At 41.6% G+C, this 22,467-nt stretch overlaps 2 protein-coding genes across 2 annotated transcripts; both read right to left on the bottom strand.

Moving 5' to 3' along the window:
• Positions 1-2,331: 2,331 nt before the first annotated feature.
• On the bottom strand, positions 2,332-6,206 carry CHCHD1 (coiled-coil-helix-coiled-coil-helix domain containing 1). Its single transcript, XM_032982146.2, has 3 exons — positions 5,196-6,206; positions 4,528-4,646; positions 2,332-3,132 (listed from the first exon to the last, which is right to left on the bottom strand). The coding sequence occupies exons 1-3, from the start codon at positions 5,542-5,544 to the stop codon at positions 3,022-3,024; spliced, it is 579 nt and encodes a 192-aa protein (XP_032838037.2). The 5' UTR covers positions 5,545-6,206; the 3' UTR covers positions 2,332-3,021.
• A 4,110-nt stretch (positions 6,207-10,316) lies between these two features.
• On the bottom strand, positions 10,317-21,696 carry FUT11 (fucosyltransferase 11). Its single transcript, XM_032981956.2, has 3 exons — positions 20,743-21,696; positions 18,811-19,436; positions 10,317-13,933 (listed from the first exon to the last, which is right to left on the bottom strand). The coding sequence occupies exons 1-3, from the start codon at positions 21,535-21,537 to the stop codon at positions 13,786-13,788; spliced, it is 1,569 nt and encodes a 522-aa protein (XP_032837847.2). The 5' UTR covers positions 21,538-21,696; the 3' UTR covers positions 10,317-13,785.
• Between the last annotated feature and the right edge of the window lie 771 nt (positions 21,697-22,467).

The following is a 22,467-nucleotide window of genomic DNA, read 5'->3' as shown; positions in this document are numbered from 1 at the left end:
TAATTTGTTTCCCTCTCCAGGCAAGGCTTTCCTAGATAAAGCAATTTTAAAGAAAACACAGACCAGCGCACCAAAAGCAACAGAACTCCAAGTCTGGCATTCAGTTTCTGGAGGAATGACAAACTGTGCAAGGATGGAGGGTTTTACAGTTGTCTCCTCTGTGGCAGGTCCTCTTTTGGAACTATTTCCTTCTTGCTAAGACTCTTACTGGTTTTCTGGCACATGTAATGACGTTTTCTGGAGAAAGGTGGATCCCAGATTCTCAAAAGCTTTTCATGGTTACATAGCCCTCTCCAAGGTGGAGAAGAACAAGAAGGAAATTATACCAGTAGAACTCTGGCAGTTTACACAGGTCACATATCTAAAGATAAGGTAAAACAGATCTTGAACTTTGTGTGGGCAAGTTTTATATAGTTGTAAATATCCAAGTCCACTATTTAATACAGATCACCTTCTTACCCCAGTATAAGCACAGTTCTATGATAATAAGTCTGATTCCCTACAGAGTCTTTCTGTCTTGATTTTTCCAGATTATTCTGTATTGACCCTTCTAAACAAGAAGCACCATCTTCTAAAATGTTCTTGGCTCTCTGGAATTCAACCTGTTTTTCCTGAACTGGCAGGACTACTATTCATCAAAACCATCTGAAATATCAATGCTTCCTCCATAAGAGATCTTCAGTGAAAGCCTAAAAAGAAAGGCAGTTAATAACAATCATACCCAGAGCTGGTCTAATATTCAAGTTGTAAGGAACAGGAGTAAGATCAAGGAATTCCAGCAGATTTGCTTAAATCCTGTAAATCCGATTTAGGAGGGTAGAACAGCTAGTCAGCTTTTGTTTAATTCCTTCCCCACCACACAATCCCATACAGCTCTCTGCAGAAATGTTCTTAACTAGTGAGCTCAGCACCAGAGCCCAGTTTTCTTTTATTCCCCAGCAACAGCATCATGGGGTGGTAAAAGGCCTGAACTCCGAGAAGACACATGAACTATTAATGCAATGATCCCCAATATGAACATGTCACAGAACGTGTTTAAACACCCCATATAAGCTTAACAGCGAGACACGGGGAGATGGCAGCAACTCAAATTGCCAAGGACAATCAGGAAGTGGAGGTTTTTTTGGTTACAGCAGAGGATCTTGAGCCAAAAGAACTGCCAGAGCACTTTTAAAAGAAGCACTGTAAAACCTGGATGCATTTGAGAAGCATTCTCTTTCTTTCCTTCTTCCTCCAAATAAATGCATTCCTTTAAGTACTGGAAAACCTTAGCATAGGAATTTCAAGCTTACAGCAGACATGTAAAAGGTCAGAAAAAACCCCAAACAACCGAACTTGTGAAGCTCAATGTGAAGCAGTAAAATCCAAAAATAACTGTCCAGGTTAGTGGGAACTGTGACAAGTTTCAACAGTATGCAAAATACTGTAATACTCAAAACAGTATTAGCTTCTCTGTTATAGCCTTTCATACAATGAAACAATTCTTCACAGACACTAGAATTTGGGACATTTAGCACAGCTACTAACTTAAGAGGTACAAAACTATACTTATAAGTTTTAATACAAAGAAAGAAAAACCATCAACAGAAGTCAATTTAGAATTCATCAATTCCTCACTCCCAGCTTAGGTTGTCTCCGTCAGAAACAAAGAATCAGCACGTAGCTCTCCTTTTCAGAGAGCGTCTTTTGGACTGAAAATGCAAAATGCCATAGAACCAAACCTTTTTCCCAAACTTAGATGTGGACATCATGCTCTTACTGACATCAAGTCCTCTGAAAGAGCCAATTACGCTGTAATGGCAACAGAATGAGCTACCCTATGGGATAACCTGCTAATGAGACATTGTAACAGTTAAATGAAAATTGCTTCTGTAACTTGAAAGCATACACTCCACAAATATTTATGTGATGAACAGGTATTGGCCTGGGGCTCCAGAGATGTCAGCTCCAGCTCCATGCAAACTCTACAGTCACACGTTGGTTATCACTCAGTCTGTGAGTGCCTGACTCCCCTCCTACTCTGCTTTTTCTTTACGTCCCAAAGAATTAGTGATATAAATAGTCATATCATTAGTTCTGTGAGGCACTGCATTTTTCTTACCAGTTGGGTACTGGTCCTAAAACAACAGGGACCTGCCTGCACTTTTCTGGTACTACAGTGGAAAAAAAACAAAAAAAAACAAAAAAACCAAACTCACAACAAATCCAAACTAATAATTAATTACATGATTTCAGTATCAGTCCATGCTTGAATCTTCTCTCCTCTTGTTTTTTTTTTTAATCAAAACAATGTAAGATTTTGTTGTGGCTTATGAGGTGCCCAAGCCAAACAAGAGTCTTGCATTATTTTATTATAGTACAGACAATATAATGCATCTGACATGGCACCATATCTGTCCCACCTGCAAATTGGAAGGCCTAAAACACAAGCTTCTATGTTAAAGCTCTATTTGATCCTTACCAATGTATTGTGTATTAACGAGGTATTTTGCTGGAGATTCCTTCCTCACTCTACAGCTTTCTTGTACAGCAACAGGAATTTAAAAAATTTCAAGAGGAACCAGATCGTGTATACATACATTTAGGAGTACGAGTCATGAGATTACTATCACATTTTAAGTTGTCTCAATGTCTAGGTCTGAGCACTTTTTGATAGCAGCTCAGAATTTAGGCAGGAAGCTTATACATGAGGAAAAGTCACCCCCTAACTGTTAGGAAAGGCATTTACATGCATTCCTAGAAGATTTTATTTCATAGTGATGACCCAAGTCCACACTGTGGCTAGTTAAACAGCACACTGCAGAAATCCTATGACCACAAGACCCAAGAACTTCATGACCGAAGTCAGCTCATGGTGAAGGTGGGTGTTTTTCGCTCTGGAACCAAAGGTGTGGTCAAGATCCATACAGCAGTGCTGACAGATACCACCTGACATCAAACACTCACTCGAGTCTACTTTGTACTTTTTTGCCAAAGACTCCAAATTTAATTGCTTGTCCACAGTCCCTTTAGTAAACCACTTTATACATAACGCGTGATCTGAGGAAACCTTCTCAGGAGCTTGTTCACTTTGTTTGAAGTTAAGTTTCCCTTGGGTGACAGGGTGTCCACATTTTGATCCTTGCGCTCCTTCTGAAAGAGAAAAAGAAACCTCAAAATATTACCTCTGTTTATTTGCAGAGTTGATGCTCACCCCCAAAGACTACTAATTGTACTGAGATGTTTCTTTCAGAGGAATGCTATTTCTTTAAGGAACACTTACAATAGCTCTTGGCTCAATAATCACAAGGCTTTCAAAAGCTAATAACCTTTAAATGATGTAATTAATGACTGACATCTTGCAAAGATGATATTCTTCCATATTCTTAGTTAACAATATTATAAACTTATAGTAACAGTTCAGATTTTTTCTTCTTACTTTATGTTATCCAATTTGATTATTTGTAATCTAGCAAATAAATTGTAGACAATTTTTTATTTATGTCAAGCAGCAATAGTAAATGACTATTAAATGATGTTACTGCTACTGAAAAATATTGAAACCTGAAATCAGTGTAAGGAGAACCTTAGTACGTATACTTACCTTTAGTCTGCTTTTGAAACTGACTTGATTTCAAGTTTATCATATACCCAGAAACCCCTGATTTCCAAACAATATGAAATATATTTTTCAAGAAAATGTATAGCCTTCAAATAAAGTCTAAAAAAACTTCAAATTTTCAGAGAATCAAGAATAGCTGTAACTATCTCATGTACCCTGAAAATTCTGTTTGTTATGAGGATTACTGAAACCACTGGTTATTTCTCTACCACCTCATCTCCACTCTCACCCCTGCAAGCACAGAACTACTTACAGATTTATGCCAGATTGGAATTTGGGAATCCTAACTTACCACTCTCTCCCACTGTCTAGATAATGCAGGTATTGGATTGGTACCTGAGTCAGCTATTTCTTAATTTTATGAAACAGAGCAGCTGTGGAAACCTGCCTGCACTGTACACCTCCCCAGTTACAACATAATCCACATCTCACACCATACAAATCTGTTCTACTTAACAGTTCTAAAATGTACTCTCATTTAGAACTATCATATGGAACTATATATGGAGAAAAGCAATGACTGCAATTACTTCATTAGTGCTGAAGCTCTAGATATTAAAAACTGGAAGAAATCAAAAGAAGTGGCCTAGGTTAGGGTCAATTGACAGCAACTAAGCTCTACTTCAAGAGCCTGACAACACAAAAAGGACTGGATGTGACTGTTGTTTCATCCTTAGTTATAACTTACCTAACATCCACTTCCTTTCTACAGTCCTTTATTTAAATTCTAATTTAATTTTTGCACTGAAAAGGGAAGGACTGCATGTTTGATCGGTATCATCCTGCATCCCTCCTACAACTCAAAAGAGTAACAACAGCAATCAAACTGTTCAGAGAACATTATTACTGTTGGCACAGAAAAAAAGATTGGGGGCTTCCTCCTTCCCAGTACTAGCCTTGAAGAACACAAAAAAGGCCTTAATTACTTCTGCCTTTGCCACGCAGTCATGGAACATCCGGATCTCCTCGGCACAAGCTGTATCGTTGAACTCATTCTGTTTCCAGCAGGCCATCATTACTGACATCTCCGTAATGCACGTTGCCTCTAGAAGGAAAAGACACAACCAAAAATCTCAGGCGTTGGGGATGTCATGCTAACAGCCTCCACAGCGTATAAACCTCCAGAGAGAAGTTTAAGATGGGGTAAAGGCAGATGAGAAAAATCAACACTAAAGATCTCATCTTTGTGTTAGTGTAGAGAAGATGGTGCTCCTAGTGCAAATATTAGCACCATTGCGGCCACCTAACACTTGACTGAATTCTTAAAGTCAATGCTATGTTGAGGTGCAACGAAGTATTTTACATGTATGAATCACCTATGGAGCATCACAAGACACAAATTTAGGGTTGTTGTACGAGAAAATAATCTTTTTAAAAGAACCCGTGTGCTAACTCTATGGCACAAACCAGACCCCTTCCGCGCTGCTGCCCTGCAGAGCACAAGGCGCTTCAGGGCGTCAGCTCGACCCAGCCCTGGCACCACCGTGACCTTCCCCGGGGTAAAGCCGCCGGAGGGGACAGCGCCGGAGGGCCCACCCGCAGGGGCTGAGGGCCCCATCCCCGGCTGTTCCTCCCCGGGGAGGGGAGCACTCACCTCCCGCCTGCTCCCTGCGGTTCGCTACCTTGTTGCCCAGCACCAGCGGCCGGGTGGGGCGGATAACCGGGGGCCGCTTCTTCTGCCGCCACTGCCCGGAGACCCAGCGGGTGACCCAGGCCGGGTACACGGGCGCCGCCATCTTCTTTGCGTCAGGCCGCGCGGCGAGGCGGCCCGCAGCCCCGCCCCCCCGGCGGGCGCCTGCGCAGTGCCGGCGCCGGGAGCCCGGGGCCGCCCCTCGGAACGGCAAAGGGAGCCGCTGGTGGGGGGGCGGCCGGGAAAGCTGAGCGGCCTCTCGCCGTTTCAGTCTGAGGCGGAGCCACCCGGTAAACGCTCCAACAATTCGCATCCCGAAACTCCTTCCGCGGCGAACCTGACCGGTGACGGAGCGTACGCCCTTCAGCCGGAGCAGAGGAAAGCACGATTGTTTCCAGCGCTTCGAACGGAACGTCAGGCATCCTTTTGCATCAATCCGTTTCTTGGTGCTTGAAACTCAGCATCGCCTTCGCCCACAGCCCAAGATTCCAAGATACTGAAGCTGCTGCTTCTGAAAGGGTAGCGGTGTTCTCACGGCCTCGTGCCCAGCAGTGGAGAATCCCCCTGTTCCCAGAAGTGTCCATCCTAGTGTAGGATTTAAATCCCTGGAAGTCCTCAACTCATCTAGCTGATTCTGGAGCCCTTATGTTCCCAGGTGAAAATGGCAGGTCATACAGAAGGCACAGTAAAGTTTCAAGGGCTGGGGTACAAACAGATCTCTGCACAGCGTGAGGGACAAGGCAGATGTAGAGAACTGATGAGTTAGACATTGGACTGGGGACCTGAAGTGCTCAGCTGCTTGTCACGCAGTGGCCACAGAATGCGCCGTGTTATCAGGGCTCCTTCAGGCACCACCAGTTTTCCTTGTGCGCTGGAGGGCACAGGAATGTTGGAACCATTTTTTGCATAGCACATTGCTTCGGATAAATATATTCAACCACCTAGCAGCTACAGACATTAAAAAAAACCAAACCAAACCAAAACCAACACACTCCACTTGCCTCTGTTCAGTCAAGGAAGTGAATAAGACATTGGAAATTTTGTTACTCTGATTTAAACATTACCAGACCTATACCAGAATATTCTCAGTATCACTACTAGAATTTATTGCATCAGTATCAATACTAGAATTTGCTGCATCTGCAGATTTAATATATATTCTGCTATGTCTGATTCTGTAATTATTTTTGTGTTATTGCTAAAACAGTATTTTCTCAGAGTCCAATTTAAAGAATATGCTAATACATTTTCAAGTAAATGAAAGATTTCTTTTGTTCTCCTTTAGAAGCAAATTTCCATCTCTTTAGGTCCAAATTCAAACAGTTTGTCTGGAAGTTCTGAAATATTTTGTTAAGAGGGATGTTTCTCTGCTTCCATTTTTTCTGATGGATATGAGCTATTGTTCTAGCCTGTCTACTGGTAGAGAAGAAGAAAAACAAGCTGACACCTTCAAATTAGGCTAAATGACTTGCATCCTGCAGCTCTAGAAATCTTGCAAATTCAAGACAGGGAGATGAAGCATTTTTCAGTATTACAGTTCATGTGAGGTTCAGCTACTCTTGGTTTTGCCTCTTCTAGTTACCCCTACTGATACCCACTTTTCTCTGTTTCATTTGCCTGCTGAAATTACTAACTAGACTTGCACAAGAACAATAAAAAGGGAAGATGCAAATACTAGGACATGAGAGGAGTTGAACTGCACTCCCTGTAAATCAACCTCCCTTTTATCAAATTACATTAGCTAATGGTGGCAGCACCTTCGGGTACATTCACCTTCAAAAACTGCTCTCTCTTAAGTAATTCCAAGAAAAATGGGGGGGAGGATGAGAAAGAGAAAGGCAAGCTACACAAGGAGAATTGTAATAGCTTCCTGTCAGTTACTGCTGTCTGCATTATAATCTCTTTTTCTGGCATTCAGCCTGGGACTGGAGCATCAGCCTAAGAAATTCCAGAGCAGACAGAATAACGTACATGATGGTGTCTGCACACACCATACAGAGATGTCTGAAGCAAGACACAAACATTCATTTTAAGGGAGAACATGGAACTACAGAAGAGGTGTGTTACTCAGTGGGCAAGTCTCTCTATAGCCTGTATTTTGTACAGCTGATAGCACAGAGACACTCATGAATGAGACAGAAGTTTGGACTTTATAGGGACAGTCAGAAACCAAATTCCCTCAGTAGACTGACAAATGAACCCCACAGATGTTTCACTGTGAATCCTGAATGTACAACTATAAAGAACATGTAAAATTCTAACTGCATTTACAACTACTTTAGTTGGATCAACATAGTTAAAGCTGAATCCTAGCTTATGTTTGAGCTAGTCAGAACCAAAATGAACCACAGAGATTAAGCAATTAGTATTAGCTTTGAAAAGAATCTGTATCACAACTGGAATAAAGGCCAGTTGTGATGCCGCAGTAAATGCTATGCCACAATTAAAAACAATGCTAACAATGCTGTAATAAAATACACCCTTAAAATGCGATTGTTGTCTTAAATACCTCTTTAAGAGGTGAGAAATTACACCATGGGTCCTTCGCTTTCTGCAGTAACCATGTAAAACCTCCATACACTGCCTAAATAACAATTAGGGGATGAGGCTAAGAAACCAGTTGTATTAGGAGAAATGAAAAGAGTTGCTAGCCATGTCTTTCTGAACTCCTCGGATCCAGCTTTCAGGTAAATTCCAGTATATTCACCCAAGTTTATCCCAAATGCCCCAGTTCTTGTCATACAACTTCATAATGCCCTCACCTACCACAATTTATTCTCAGCTGTCTCACCCTGACTTCCTCAAATGCCAATTTAATTGGAGATGCTTTAAAAGTGAAGGCTCCTCCACTTTTAACTTTAGTACTTAAAGTTTTGCTAAGATTCTAGTTGGCTCAGACTTACTCCTGTCTGCTGAGCTATTGTTTTTGGACATTATTAGCACTTAATGCATTTATTATGACAAATACATTCATTAGCATAATGATAGATGCAATTTTTTTGATGTCACCCCCCCTGCCCCAACTCCAACGCTAGCCTACCTTATCCTGAGTTATCTCAATCAGATCAGCCGACCTGCATTATTCTGTCCACCTGACGAGTTTTGAGCTGCCATCCCTAATCCCTAACTCCCAGATCTACTCAAACCAGCCCATTTCCACTGCAAATTACCCAATGACTCCTTATTTGCTCAGAAATGCCACGAAGTGGATGCTCTGAATCTGCAGAACCATCTCTAGCTGAGACACGTCAGTGTTAGATGGGTCTCTTCTGCAGGAAAGAATGTATATAACAGCATACAAATTAAGACGCCGGTCATGTCAGAGCTCTGGAACAAATCCTGCAGCTCCATTCTTCTCCACCCTTCCTAATCCCTTTGCAGGGCCATGTATCTCTTACTGCCAGCTCCAAGACACTGAATCATATGAGAGGTGCAGTTGGTTAAAGCCTGACACAGGCTTTGACACAGTTGGTCATATCACTAAAAGGATTTCGTCTCTGATTAATTTCAACCTGTCAGTAGAGGTCTCTGGGCAGAATGAAGGAACCTGCCACACTGTATGTTCCCAATTAATATAACTTCTCAGAAGGTGCCTGGAGATCCATCAACAATCTTAATTAAATCCAATCAAATGGATGACTGCTACTTGTTAAGGGAGTGGCTCTCCTGGGATAATGGCTGAAGAGTGCATATGCAAGGATGGTAAGGAAGGCAGATGGCTGCTTGTCTAACATAGCAAAGCCTGTTTAAACAGTGATGTCCCCGATGACTGTGGTTTGATTCAATTTATCCTGTTCCCAGTCCTTTAGGAATTATTTGTTCTTCCATGCCAGTTCAAACTACCCTCTGCCAAAGCGCAAGAGGGGCATTTCAGCTGTAATTCTCCAGCTGCTGCACTCTGAAGACCATTTCCAAGAAAGAATCTCATTCTCCTTTCCCTCTAAACATACACATCCACTGTTGCTTGGCTATCATTCTACCTACTATCACAGAGGACCCAGAGGTCCTTCAGTCTGAAAATTACTACAGTGATAGAAATAAGACAATTCTTCTTCAGTTCTAGAAATTATCAATGTTAGGTATCAAATCAATATTCTCCAGTGAGGTTATATGCTTCATAGAAATTGCAGTCCTTGCTAAAGGACAGAAACACAGACTACTAATTCAGTATATAAAATACCCAGCTTCTTACTGAAAGAAATAGACAGCACCTGGTATCACAGTTTTGGCAGGAGAATAAGAACTTGTAGCTTGTCCAATGCAATGAACTGGATTGCTAGATTTTTAACCTTCTGTCAGATATTTGTGTCTCCTCTCTCACCTCTCAGAGGGCATAAAGTTATCCTAGCTTGTCAAGTCAACTCTGAGACATGGCATCAATAGAATCTACTAGTGTTTCATATGAGCAGTATTGAGGTGATACCTATTTTTAGAACATCAACGCTAGAGAATATAGCTACCCTGACGACTTTGAAATCCTCGCTCTAGTCACACACTAAAAAGGCAAAATGCCTGACAAGCAGTGAAGTGGCTCACACTAGTTAACAGAAGCCTGCCAAAGGGTTTACAGAGGCAATCTCTTTATCATCCTCAATATTTGATATCTTTGCTAAAATTCCTGATTAGTCTCAGTTTTGTGTTTTTATGAGTACAGGCACCTGCACTGTAAGAACTTGATTAAGAAAGATGTTGCATACACTGTTCAGTCTGAGTATCATATAAGCCTTCCAGTAGTCCTACCATGAGTGATGACATTCAGCCACCATCTAGCTGGTTTGGATTTAAAGCAGTGAAATGAGAAAGCCACTTAGCAGTCAAGAACAGAGATCTGAAACCTCTTCCCAAAATACTTATAGTTGATGTAGTGACCTTCCCCCTTGTCTCCATTCACATACTTGCATTAGTAGAAAGACAACTAGAACTGTAAATTGAATTCACTTTAGCTAATTTTGGCAGTAGTTTTTGGACATTATATAGCAATCCTCTCAAATGAGTTATTATGTAAATTAATTGCAAACTCTTTGAGCATATAAGACCAGCTTCTTCTCCTGACTCCTCCAAATAACAGGAGAGAGATGCAAGCAATGCCTTGGTGGTAGAACCATCTTTATTCAACATTTTGCAGTCCTTACTGTGCAGAGAAATGGATGTCATGAAGGTCATTCAGCAGCCTGGAACCAAATTGCAACCACAACTCTTCAGCCAGCTGGGAAGGATTCTCACCTCTTCTGCCCCTGAGGAGTTTGTCTGGCAGCTATACAAGTTATTCATACTACGCACTGGGAGAAATATTTCAGCCTTAATTCTTGCATACCATGTACAATAAGTGAAACACATTTAGTATATTAATATAGGCAACAAACACTGTTTGTAAATCATGGACATATTGTGACATACAGGAGACAATAAAGCTAGTATGATCTATTACTATAGAAAAAACTCTGCAGATACAAGAGGAACACAAGGTTTTGCTGAGCATCACAGCTGTGAAGAGTGGCAGCTGATACTCGTTACCTTTTGAGAAGTTTACCACCTGTAAGACTGTAAAAAATAGTTAAACCTAGGAAGACACGAAGAGCTCAGAAGACAAAGCTATTGAAACTGGCTCATGACTCTTAACTACAAACTAAGAGTTGTACTTTGAAAAACTCAGACAAAACCCATGGAATATCTGTGATAATGTTACTTTCATATCTGTGCTGCTTTCATACCTGTGTTAAGAAGGGGTATGGCAATCAGAAATACCCATGCCTGGCAACAGCCATGAGGCTCAAAGCAGCAGCCTTCTGCAGTACATACATACAGCAAAAAAGAAAAACCCAAAATAAAAAATAACCCTGTAGGACTAAAAAACCGTTGTTAACTGGTTACTGTAATATACTGAGAACAAATAATAAATAGTAGTGAAGGAATACTTGGTTGTGAACTAGCAAATTAATGGATCACGGTCCCAAGGAATAAGTTTTTATCTGGTTTGCCAGCTACTCTTAAGTTTGTACCACCGTATCTTCAATTCCATTGTCAGTTGACAATCATGCTCGTTTTGCTGAGTAGGAAGGCAAAGTGAGGCTTTAAGACATCACTAACCAAGAACTAAGCAGGTGCTATGATAGACGTGCTTGTACTGGTACTTCCTCCTGTTATTCCTGCAAGGACAATACGTTAAATGTAGCACCTCTAATTTTGGCAACAGCAGATGAATTATAACCAATACCTAGACTTGGTTATAAATACCACAATTCTAGAAAATCTACTTAAATTAGAGGAGAAAATAGCCAAAGCAGAAAGTGCTAGTACTTGGTTCTTACTTTTTATGTTTAGGACAAAAGCAAGACCACCATTTCTCCTTCTGACTGTCCCACCAAACACCTGAATAATAAAGGGGTTTGGGATACAGCTAATTAAGAGAACCATGCAGTCAAAGAAGACTGAATGATTTTCTATACAGAAACATGAAATGAAGAGTATCTGAAGTATCTGAAAGCATTAATTGAAACTATATTTAAATATCATTAAACTGTTCAACAGAAGTTGATATTCAGAAATAAAACAGCCTTAACTTGTTTTATCTTAATTTACTTCTCAAGTACTTCTCAATCCTGAGCACACATATGTGTAATCTTAATCTGAGTAATCCATTTCAACAGTTAATTCAGATATATTCATTTAGGCGTTCATGTCTCCTGAGTAACTGAAAAAAAGGAATGTAAACTGATGAATGCATTTTAGCTGAAGAACCATTTGTTACTATTATTACAGAAGATATATAAAAAAAGCAGTTTTCTACTAAAAAAATAATCAGGTGAGATCAGTGAATAGTGTGGGCGTTCACTAAATTTACAAGAATCTAGTGACAGTTATGGGTCTGAAGTGTCCTCTGTCAAGGTGTCCTGATTTTAACATTGCAATGTTGTTATAACACCTGAGAGACAAACATTGAGATGCATATCATGACCTACACTGATATTATACCTATAATACCATATCTATAACATTATGAATGGGAATTTGAGAAAAAAAAATAGATTAAGTGATCCATTCACAGCTAAGCAATAGGTAGTGTCTTAATTAGGGACAGAATGTAGATTTATTCCTGTTCTTAGCTTCTAACAGGCTTCAGACTTCCTGTATCAATGCATGAATTGCCTTACAAAATGAAATTATCCCAAGACTTTAGACTTTCATTACCAACATTCTGTCTTCATTACCAACATAGGCTTGGATAAACTCTGGCTATTTAGTCAATCCTTACTTCTGAAGAGGGAAGAGAAATAAAATACCATTATACCATTGGAGGACATCACTGCAGTGTGGCCATATTTGCCTGTACTCTTAAACCCATGATGCTTAAGTGAATTAGTCTCCCTCCAATGCGAGACCAATTATTTCAGGAAAGTACCCAACATGGTAGGGAACAGTGGACTTCATTTGTATATGTAAGAGATACAGGCTACGCAACAAGGAAGATCTATCCACATGTCATCACTTACTTTTAGGAACTCCAGTCACAGACCAGGATCGTACTGTGTTAAGATTTGGTAGAGATACAAAACATCTCAGTGCACCTGATTCTGAACACCCACTTCAGCACAGAAAGACTGCAAAGGTTGTATCCAAACTGCAGAGACCACTGGAAAGGCACCATCACTAATATGTATTTGTCTTTGCAGAAAGATGCAGATGCTCAAGAAGAACAAATCAAAGGCCTCTAAATTGCTAGCATTATGGATAACAAGAAATCAAAATTATAGCTGGGATTTCCAGATTTGATGGAAACTTAAAAGAACCAAATCATGCTAATTTTACTTTAGTTCTGCAAAATACCAGGTAATACACTTTCTGGTGTAAAATACTTTGTTGAAAGCTGTGAACTGAATAATCTAGTCTCTCATCCATTGTACATATCACGTGGTAAGTTAGCAAAAGAGGAAAATTAGGCAGAGAGTAAGTTATCTGCCCATCGCTATTCAGTTATCCTGAAAAGTAGAAGTATTTGAGAAAAGAGGAGAAGAGACTTTATTGCTACAATTTCGTAAGGCACAAGTGCTTTCCACACACATTTGTCTTTTGTAATTCCTTCACTGGAAAAACTATTTGATAGCAGCTAAAAGTATACATTAATGAGGAGAATAAGTGACTGATAAAATACTTAGAAAAAAATGATTAATATTTTGAAGATTAAAAAATCCCTGAAATAACTTAGGGCATTTGAGCAAGAGTCTGAAGAGGTGTTCCTCTGAGGTCATGTAAGCCACAAGGAAACTATACTAAATGCAAAAGGAGAGTAAATTCCTCTTTTGCCACATATGTTGACATCTGCAAGTCAGGAGTGGCTTCACACCACAGAGCTGAAATTCAAATCAAAGCAGTTGATAAGATCTTCACTGCTGAAATTCAATTGTAGGAGAAACTTGAAACTTACTCACTTCATACACCAGAAGAAATAGCCTCTGTGAGTCTTTTTCTTCTATTTCAAGGCAAACATTTGGAGCGAGGTAAGAACTCAGTCTCAACTTTCAATGCAATTTTCATATCAAGCTCTTACAAAGATGGGTCAGTGTTGCCTCGTCCTCTTGAGAAAAATCTCATGCATATAGTCCCAAAATCTTCCCTGATGCGACTCATTGCGATGAATCATAGTAGTGAGGGCCTCACCCTGATCGAGGCTTTGCCAATAATCCTGCAGCCACATCTCTTTCCAACTGAAACAAAAAAAGAGAAACCACCATAAACCATTAAAAAATCCAAATGAGTCTGCAGCTGTAATAGCACTGGAAACATTTTTTTTTCTTTCACCGAAGAGGAAAACAGGCCCAGAGATGGTCATAATGAAGTACATTGTTATCATGCCATTGTGCTCCAAGTCATTTAAAGAAATTTGCTATGAAAATTCTTTACAGAAAATTTAAGTTCACTATTAGCTTTACAACATTCTAGAAATATCAGCATGTGACTACCATGTTAACCAAAGACTAAATTATTAATTGTACAGAATTAAAACTTCTATTAAAATAAAGTCTAGCACAGAGTCCTTATATGATTTTGAGAGTTGCCTTCCATGTCTGATATGCACATAACAGCCTCAGAATCAATTTTTTTTTCCAGATAAACCATTTAACAATTAGACAGTGACAGCTACTCGTTGCAAACTAAGGTTATACGTGGCAGAGACAAAATAACCATTATATCCCTCAACCCTGACTCTATTCTTTATCTCCAGACTAGATGGTGGAGTATAGGCTTTCTCTTTTTCAATGCATACATTCTCAAACTTTTCAAAGCACAGACTACATCACTGAAACTTTCAGCAATTCCCTTCCCGTTCATGATCATGTGGACTACTACTCTCATTTGGGTTACATCAAGGTATGGCAATAATTTATTTATCTCTTCTCCATTATATCTGCTACCCAGCCACATAAACCCATCATAAATTTTGGAAAGGAGGACCAGACACGTTGCTCTTTTTAATCCGTCCATATGAGTTACCTAATACTTGTTAATTTACATACAGAGCTTTTTGCTTCTTTTCCCCCTCAATCACAGAAATAAGTACAATGCCTTCTGTGTTCACTCTATACACCATATATTAAAGCAAGAATGGCTGCATGGCCCAGAATCAGATCTCACCCATTACTCCAGGAAGACCAAAAGAATGTACGTGTCATAGATGCTTTCTTTGTAGAGCAGCACACAACTTGTATGCCATGATAATTAGTTTTCTGTGGTCAACAGCATCATCTATGGCAGGACAGTTCTGCAGTGTACACCAACAGAGGCCTCAAGATTAACCTTTTAACATAGATTACAATGTGAAGGATCATAGAGAGAGGCTTACTTCTGCAATTAAAAAAAAAAAAAAGTCTGCCCAAAGATTCCTTTGTAAAATGCAGCACTTGAATGTACCGTGAGATCACTTTGCTTACCAGCTAAATTAATTAACCTTTGTTCAAGGACTGCCAACATGAATTACTTTTTTTTTACAGCATTGAATAAAGGCATAACTTAGGAAAATGAGTATATTTGCATTAAATACTAGACACAAGACTAAGAGACAGTAAGTAACAGAAAAAATAAAATGTTTTCCAGTTGAACTCTACAGAAACAACTCTGAAAGGAATTCCAGTATCCAAGTGAAGACTTTCATCAAAAACATTAAATAAGAACACTTGGATATTTTTCATTTTACCTTGTTGTTATTGGCTTTTAAGAAAATAATTTCACTCTGATTCTGTAACTTGGAAAAAATTGGTACCCCAGGATGAACAGGACTGTATAAATATCCTGAAACTACCAACTACATACACCTGAAACGCATCTTTAATCCTGGCTGATTATTGGATTCTATTGCAAGAGACAGCTTACAGTGTACATTTGGCAAACCTGATATACTTTTAAGATGGTTTTCCTCTTGTCATAAATAAACTGTGACATTGATATAAAATGGCACTAGCAAAACCATGGTGGTTTCAAGATATTCCTTTATCAAAGGCACAACAGCCTCTCTTTTCTCATGCTACCGCAGATGAAAACTGTTTAGGTAACTGCAAAGGTATTGTTACTTAGTCTTTTTATAGTTCTCCACTCAAATGCCCCACTTTTAGAAAACGAATCCTTATCAGTGAAACAAACCAAACATTTCTCTTCACAAAGGTGAAAGTCCAAGAATAATTGGGGATTCCAGTTCCTACTAAATAGATATTCTGCTTATCACTAGCACTGTCACTCACTATTTTCTGTACAAAGCAGCCAAAAATTCAACAGATTATAGTGACTGATCCATACAAATGGTTGTTCTACAGCCTACCTTCTGAAGTTTGGGTGTGAAGCCCAGACATCCAAACACAAGTGAAGATACAAGCATAAGGATTTAGGAACCATGTCTCCACGCTTAGCTCTAAAGGACAGCAAGGTGAAGGTATAATAATGTGCTCCAGCTACATATACCTACACAGAGATTCTGATGCAACAGTTCTGTCAATTCAACACATTCATCACTCCTAAAAACAAATTACATGTGAGAATTAGGGTTACAGAGCAAGCAGATGCATAGGGTAACCATTTTGTAATTGGGTACTTGCTCTAAAAATACATAAACTCCAATTGCCTTTGTTTTTCTCTGAGTTCCAGAAGCCTCCAGAATCCCAAATCAAAGTTTAAGTTTATAGTCAGACTTTGTATGTTGTGTATATTCTATCACTTGTGACCCCACTAGGCCTGTGTCATTTTTCCACTCTGTTTTCTAAAGTAACAAAATACACAATTGACTGGCTCAGTAGACAGTTATCTAAACTGATCATACTGTTGACATAATATTACTGTCAAATTCTGACAAAATATGACCATGTGTAGTTAATGCTTTGGTGGCAATTTTATGCTACTGTCATACCACTTACAATTCTAAATAATCATGTTCTACTTTGGAGATAAAAACCAACGAAAGCTCAAATGCTTATGATACAGAAACCACTATATTTCACTGGAGATCCCCCTTGATCATGCTTTGGAAGGTACAGACACACATATTTTTAAAGTAAATAGCATACAATGTAGAATCTTCCCTGGTACAATTTTTCCAGACACATCTCATGTCTATAAACAGGGGAATAACATACTGTGGTTCAATGAGACACGGAAGCTTCTGTGGGATGCAACTGTAGCTTGGATTATGGGCCAACTGTTCAAAACTTGCTAATGACCACTGCACAGAATGATAGGAGTACCTGAGCTTGCAAGTATGGGGTATAGGCACCCATGCTGTGCCTTGAAAGGTATTTCTCTACTGCCATCTGCTGCTCAAGCAAAAGAAAATCTATGAAAAAGTAGAGAATGCTCTGATAGAGCAGGATACTGCATACCATGCTACAAGGGAAAAAAACACATTTTGCTATCAAGACTGAGAAGAGGTATTACTATGAAAAAATCTCCAATAAACCAATCAATCAACAGAAAACAAAGGATGATGGACCCCTTTTACTTATAAGCATAACTTTTCAATTAGTCAATATGAGAATTAATTGTACTGTGAAAAACACTTTTTAATTACAAGCTTCACAAGTTTTGTGAAATAGGTATTTCCTAAACAACCTGGATGACCTCAGGCTTATTTTCCTTTTTTAATTTCAGTTGGCCACTTGTGAAAGCATCTGAACATAGGACAAAGTAGTTCTCCACACCTACAAAATTCTTCATATTTTTTTGTGGATAGATAACATAATAAAAACTTTTTGAGAGCTTCATATCCACACAGGACTTAGTTCTGGGTTAGCATAATGGACTCTACATTTTCAACACACTGTTTCTTCTAATGTTTTAACACTCCTAAGCATTCAGTTCCTTAGTCTAGGAAATAATTAACAAAGCTGTAACCTAATATAAACTGGAATAGAGTATATTGACAGCTTCCTGCTGGACAGTGCATGAGATCTTCCCAACATTTTCAAAAAGTCGTTCATTTAATACTACAGTGGGACTGACATCAGAACACTGAAAGCTTTGGTGATAGCTATGAACAGAGACAGTATCTGCTAGGGTTGAGGGTTTATCTTTATGATGGCTAACTGATGACTTGCAGAAAGTGAATTGCATGTACTTGAGTAATTGCCTGAAAAGACAAAAATTGTTGCAGGTAACACAAAGAAGAATTACAAACAGGAGGATCCAAACACATTACACTAGTAATACACATTACAAAAAGTGTGCACATGGTTTATGAACCGCAAGGACCTGTCCTCCTAGCAGTTACAACTTCAAATACTGTCAATGGAAAAACTTAATGTTTGGGAACCCAAGCACTTACTTGTTTTATACCAACGCATGTATAAATACTAAGTAGACTATGGAAACAAAGCTTATTCTGCCTGTCAAAAACGGCTGCCTGGGGGTTGGTGGGGTTAGCTCCCTGCTGACAGACTTCAGAGTAGCTCTCAGGGGAGATGGCTAACAGAGGGCTACAGGCCTGGGAGATTCCAGCAACAGTAGCAATCCTTGTGCATAAAAGCAACAAGCAGCTACTCAAGCTATTCTCTGTCAGGAATGCTCCCTGTCCTAAATAAATGGGATGGAGCCCTTTAACACAAGCCAGAATTTTGTCACACAAAACAACAATAAGACTTGTAAAGTATTCTGCTCTGAAGTTAACAGGAGTTAACCAGGTCTGCACTGAACCGTGGCAAGCCCATTGTTAATGCACTACTTTGTAATAAGGCATAGAGCTGCTTTCACCCAAGGGCTACCAAGTGCTTTACCATCATGTACCGAAAAACATCCTCCCTCCAAAGAGGCTGAGACAGACAAAGGATAACAGCATTGCCCAATGTCACAGAGCATTTTAATAGAACATTATGGGTGTGTCACACTCCTCATACAACCACTAACCAACACCACCCCGTCCAAGCCTCTTTTTCAGCCTCAGTGTCAGACAATATTAGCAGAACTACCATACCACCCACAAAACACAATGTAAAGTACAACTGGAGATGTATTAAGAGAACCTTTAAATACAAAGCATTACTAAAAGTTACAGTTACAATTATTTGAAGCATTTTTTCCTTCAAAAAGCACAGTATCGGTACATCACCTGTCTCCTCCAGAGAGGTCTTCAACACTTCCAAACCCAGGGGCTGGCATAGGACATCCCATGTGCTTGAAGTGAGCTATGCGAGGTCTGGGAGCTGGAATTTTCCCATGTGACTTTTTGTGTTCCTGCTCCTCTTTGACCCGGGTGTTCTCCCTGTCACAGATGAAACACTCGAAGCCATTCAGGTAATTGGGCAGAGTCATGTCATTCACACCCCACTCCCGCCTTTTCAAGCTCTCTAGCAAGAACTGGTTTTTGATTCCACCAAGGCTTTTATACTCTAGATACTTCATATATTCCTCTCCATTCTTGTCCAGGAAATCAAGATACTTTGCCAGCTCTTGGGGGCTGTCAAAGTCATCTATAAGAATGATGGAGAGGTTGTTTGGCATCCAGTCCCGCACAGCTGGGGAGCCTCGGTATACTGGGACAGCACCCAAGTGCATTGGACGCCACAGCTTCTCTGTCATGTAGTCATCACATATGGCATTCTCCAAGGCCAGATGAAACTTGTACCTGGCGATAAAAGTCATAAATTCAGAATCTTCTGTAGTGGCTGTAGAAGTATCTCTCAGTCGCTCACTGGGAAGCTCACGGTTATGCAGGCATTTCCCATAGGAGTCAACCTAAAATAACAACCAGCATCTTTACAAAGTGATTTGTTTGTCTGGAGCTTGTTTTCAGAGCTCATAGTTCTTGTAAAATTCCTAACTTTGATCAGTTCCTAGCTACCTTAGTTTATGTTCACTTTCACTCCTTGTTCTTTCCCTTGTGACTATTCCTAGAGTCCCAGTTCCAACAGCTTTAGAGTGCTCAGTTTCAAAAGCAGCATAAACTGTGCTACAGGCTGAGGGGTGGGGGGGAGTACGCAGAAAGAAAGATGTCACCCAGAAATGTATTTATTACTGGATAAATCAGAAACTGAGAGGTAAGGAAGGGCATTCAACTCTATGTTAATTTAAAAGTAATCTTTCTACTTAACAGAGACCCAGTACTTTCCCAAACAGTTACTACACACAGTTCCTACCAGTCTCACCAGGCTAGCAAAAATTTTCCATTTCTTAAACTGAGAAAAATTGATGCAGGCAGCTAAAAGAATGTTGTCTAAAAATGAGAGACAATACACTTGATCTGGAATCTGCTTCATTCTTTAAGAATACGCAGTCATATTTTAAACATTCTTTTGTCTTGGCTTCACTACTGAGTATATGATGAACTTGTACTCATAATCACTTCAGTCATGATGAAGCATGACTAAAAGAAAGAGCGAAAATTACTAGGAAAAAATTAAAAACAGATGCTTTTTTTTTTTTTTTCCCTAATCTATCCCTCAGAACCTTTAAGAAAAAAAAGCAGTAAACTTTTTTATCTGCTTAAAAGAAACTACATTGTTTCAGTTTATGAAGCTACTCTGCATCAGCTGTGCCATAGCAGTACAAGCCACCACAGAAATAACATGGTCCTACAATGCAGATAAGGAGCAGATTCTCAAAACACGGCAACCTGTCCTTTTATTGCACATCTATACTTTCAAATGGGAGCAAGGCTTATAAATAGACAGCTTTCTTGTACATTAAGCTAGAGGTCCAGAGACTTCAGCGACTTCTAGCACATGGCCCACAAGCCCAAGCCTATTGAGGCTTAGCCCAACTTGCGACTGATCCCGAGTCTGGCCAACTCCACAACTAACAGCCACCCTCAGGCCTACCTACTGCCACGCCGTGTAGTCTAGACCACGCTTTGGGAAGGAATACAACTAGTGTTTCTGTCCAGCTTGTAGTTGGCATGCATCCCCTTACGATTCGTGTCTTGGCTAAGAAAAAGGACAAACAAACCCCATTAAAAAGGGGAGTGGAGGTAGAGGGGGGCAGCCAGGCGGACCCAGCTCCTACAGCAACACCACGGCGCAGCTTCCCCGCACACCCCACCTACCTGGATGTATTTCATGAGCTCCCGCACGTAACGGTCCCTATCTGAGGGGACATCGCAGTGGGATTGCATGTACAGCACCGGGGCATAGCCCTTCCGCCGCCACTCGTCCTTCTCGGCCAGGGGCACCGCCGCCCCCCGCAGGTACCCCACGCCGGGCAGCCACTGCAGCGTGAGGGGGTAGTCGGACTCCCGGCGGAAGGTGGCCGTGTAGTTGAAGAGCCGGATGCCGGGCAAGTGCGAGAGGAGGTAGTTGTTCATGGGGGACTCCTCGTGGAAGAGCGCCCAGGTCTGGTGGGGCAGGCGGGGCAGCGGCGCCTCGTAGGCCCTGAAGTCGGTGCCGTAGAAGATGAGGGCCTTGGTACGGCGGTGCCGGGCCACCCGCCGGCTCCGGGTGACGAGGCAGGAGCCGCGGGGGCAGTCGATCCGCTCCGTGTCTCCGGGGAAGTGCGGGAAGAGGCTTCCGCTCCACCACAGCAGGATGGGCAGCGCCTTGTTGCTCCGCGTGTCGTTGTTGCCGGGGCCCCGATACGACGCGGCGGCGACGAAGGCCGCGCCCGGCGGGACAGCACCCTGCGCCCACCCCTCCGCCCCGCACGGCTCCTCGGCGCCCGCCAGCCCGCCCGCCGCCACCGCCTCCTCCTCCTCTTCCTCCCGCCTCTCCGGCGGCCCGCCCGGCCCCGCCGCCCCCGGGCCCCCCGCCGCCAGCGCGGCCCCCGCGCCCCAGGCCAGCGCCAGCATCACCCAAAGGCAAGCGGGCCCCCGCCGCGCTGCGCGGCCCGGCCTACCGCCACCCATGCCCGCCGCCCCGGGCCCGGCCCGCCCCAGGAAGCGGCCGCGAGGGTCCCGCCCGCGGGCCGTGCTCCGTCACGGGGCGGCGGCGGCCGCGGGGACGCGGCGCGGCTGAGGGGGCGGGAGCGGGGCCGAGCCGGCCGTCCTGCCACCGCTGTCCCGCTCCGGGCCCTTCGTGCCCTCAAGGCAAATTAAAGGTGTGCGGCACGGAGGCGCGGCAGGGCCAGAGCAAGTGCCGCCCCAGAGAGGCGGCTCCTGGACAGCGCAAGGACGCCGCGCTCAGCTCCTGCTGAGGGCCAGGGAGTAAAGAGGAAACGCCTCTTAATAACAGAAATTTTGGGTTTTAAAATAGCTACAGCTCTCTTAAAACCGCTCTTCTGTACCAACCTTGAGTAACGCCTCTGGCATTAAAATAGTCGGTAACTGGGAAAGTGGTTGGACTAGGTTGTGAAAACCCAACAGAAGTATGCTAGAATTACCACTCAGTTACTGAATTGCTACACGCTTCCACTTCATTCCTTAAGAGATAACTTAATCCCAATCACAATACTGATAATACAGGCCATGGGTTAGTATGGACATGAGCAAAGAAGTAATCTCTATCTGTATAAGAAACATCTTAAAACATGGGAAGCTTTTTGCTTTGCAAAGTTACGTCTTGACACCGGTCAGTGCAGAATGACTACCACCCTCATGCCATCCACACCAGCCCCTCCACTTACATCCCGACAGAATGCTAACAGTCATGGGCTCTGCAAGGCCATTTCCACATGCATTGGAAGGGGTGCTGCCACAAAAATGCTCGCAAGCACAATTTACTCCACATCATTAATGTACAAGATGCACAAGGCCCATCATTATCGCAATAGATCAGGTCAGTAGCAGATTCTGGACATACTGTACATTCTGTAGGAAAGTAATCTCAGAAATATTCTA

This window comes from Tyto alba, unplaced genomic scaffold (genome assembly GCF_018691265.1).
Source record: "Tyto alba isolate M040663 unplaced genomic scaffold, T.alba_DEE_v4.0 Super-Scaffold_1, whole genome shotgun sequence".
NCBI classification, from domain to species: Eukaryota; Metazoa; Chordata; class Aves; order Strigiformes; family Tytonidae; genus Tyto; species Tyto alba.
This window is presented reverse-complemented; position numbering and strand designations above follow the sequence as displayed.

Bases quoted from the DNA above. Each gene is read 5' to 3' on its own strand.
- CHCHD1 (XM_032982146.2), bottom strand. From the start codon at position 5,544: ATGCGAATTGTTGGAGCGTTTACCGGGTGGCTCCGCCTCAGACTGAAA. The intron at 4,647-5,195 runs GTGAGTGCTCCC...TTTTCCTTCTAG, and splicing joins CCGCAGGGAGCAGGCGGGAG to AGGCAACGTGCATTACGGAG. The intron at 3,133-4,527 runs GTAATTAAGGCC...TTTCTCTTTCAG, and splicing joins ACTGCGTGGCAAAGGCAGAA to AAGGAGCGCAAGGATCAAAA.
- FUT11 (XM_032981956.2), bottom strand. From the start codon at position 21,537: ATGGGTGGCGGTAGGCCGGGCCGCGCAGCGCGGCGGGGGCCCGCTTGC. The intron at 19,437-20,742 runs GTAGGTGGGGTG...TTGTTATTTTAG, and splicing joins AGCTCATGAAATACATCCAG to GTTGACTCCTATGGGAAATG. The intron at 13,934-18,810 runs GTGATGTACCGA...TTTTTGTTTCAG, and splicing joins GACCTCTCTGGAGGAGACAG to TTGGAAAGAGATGTGGCTGC.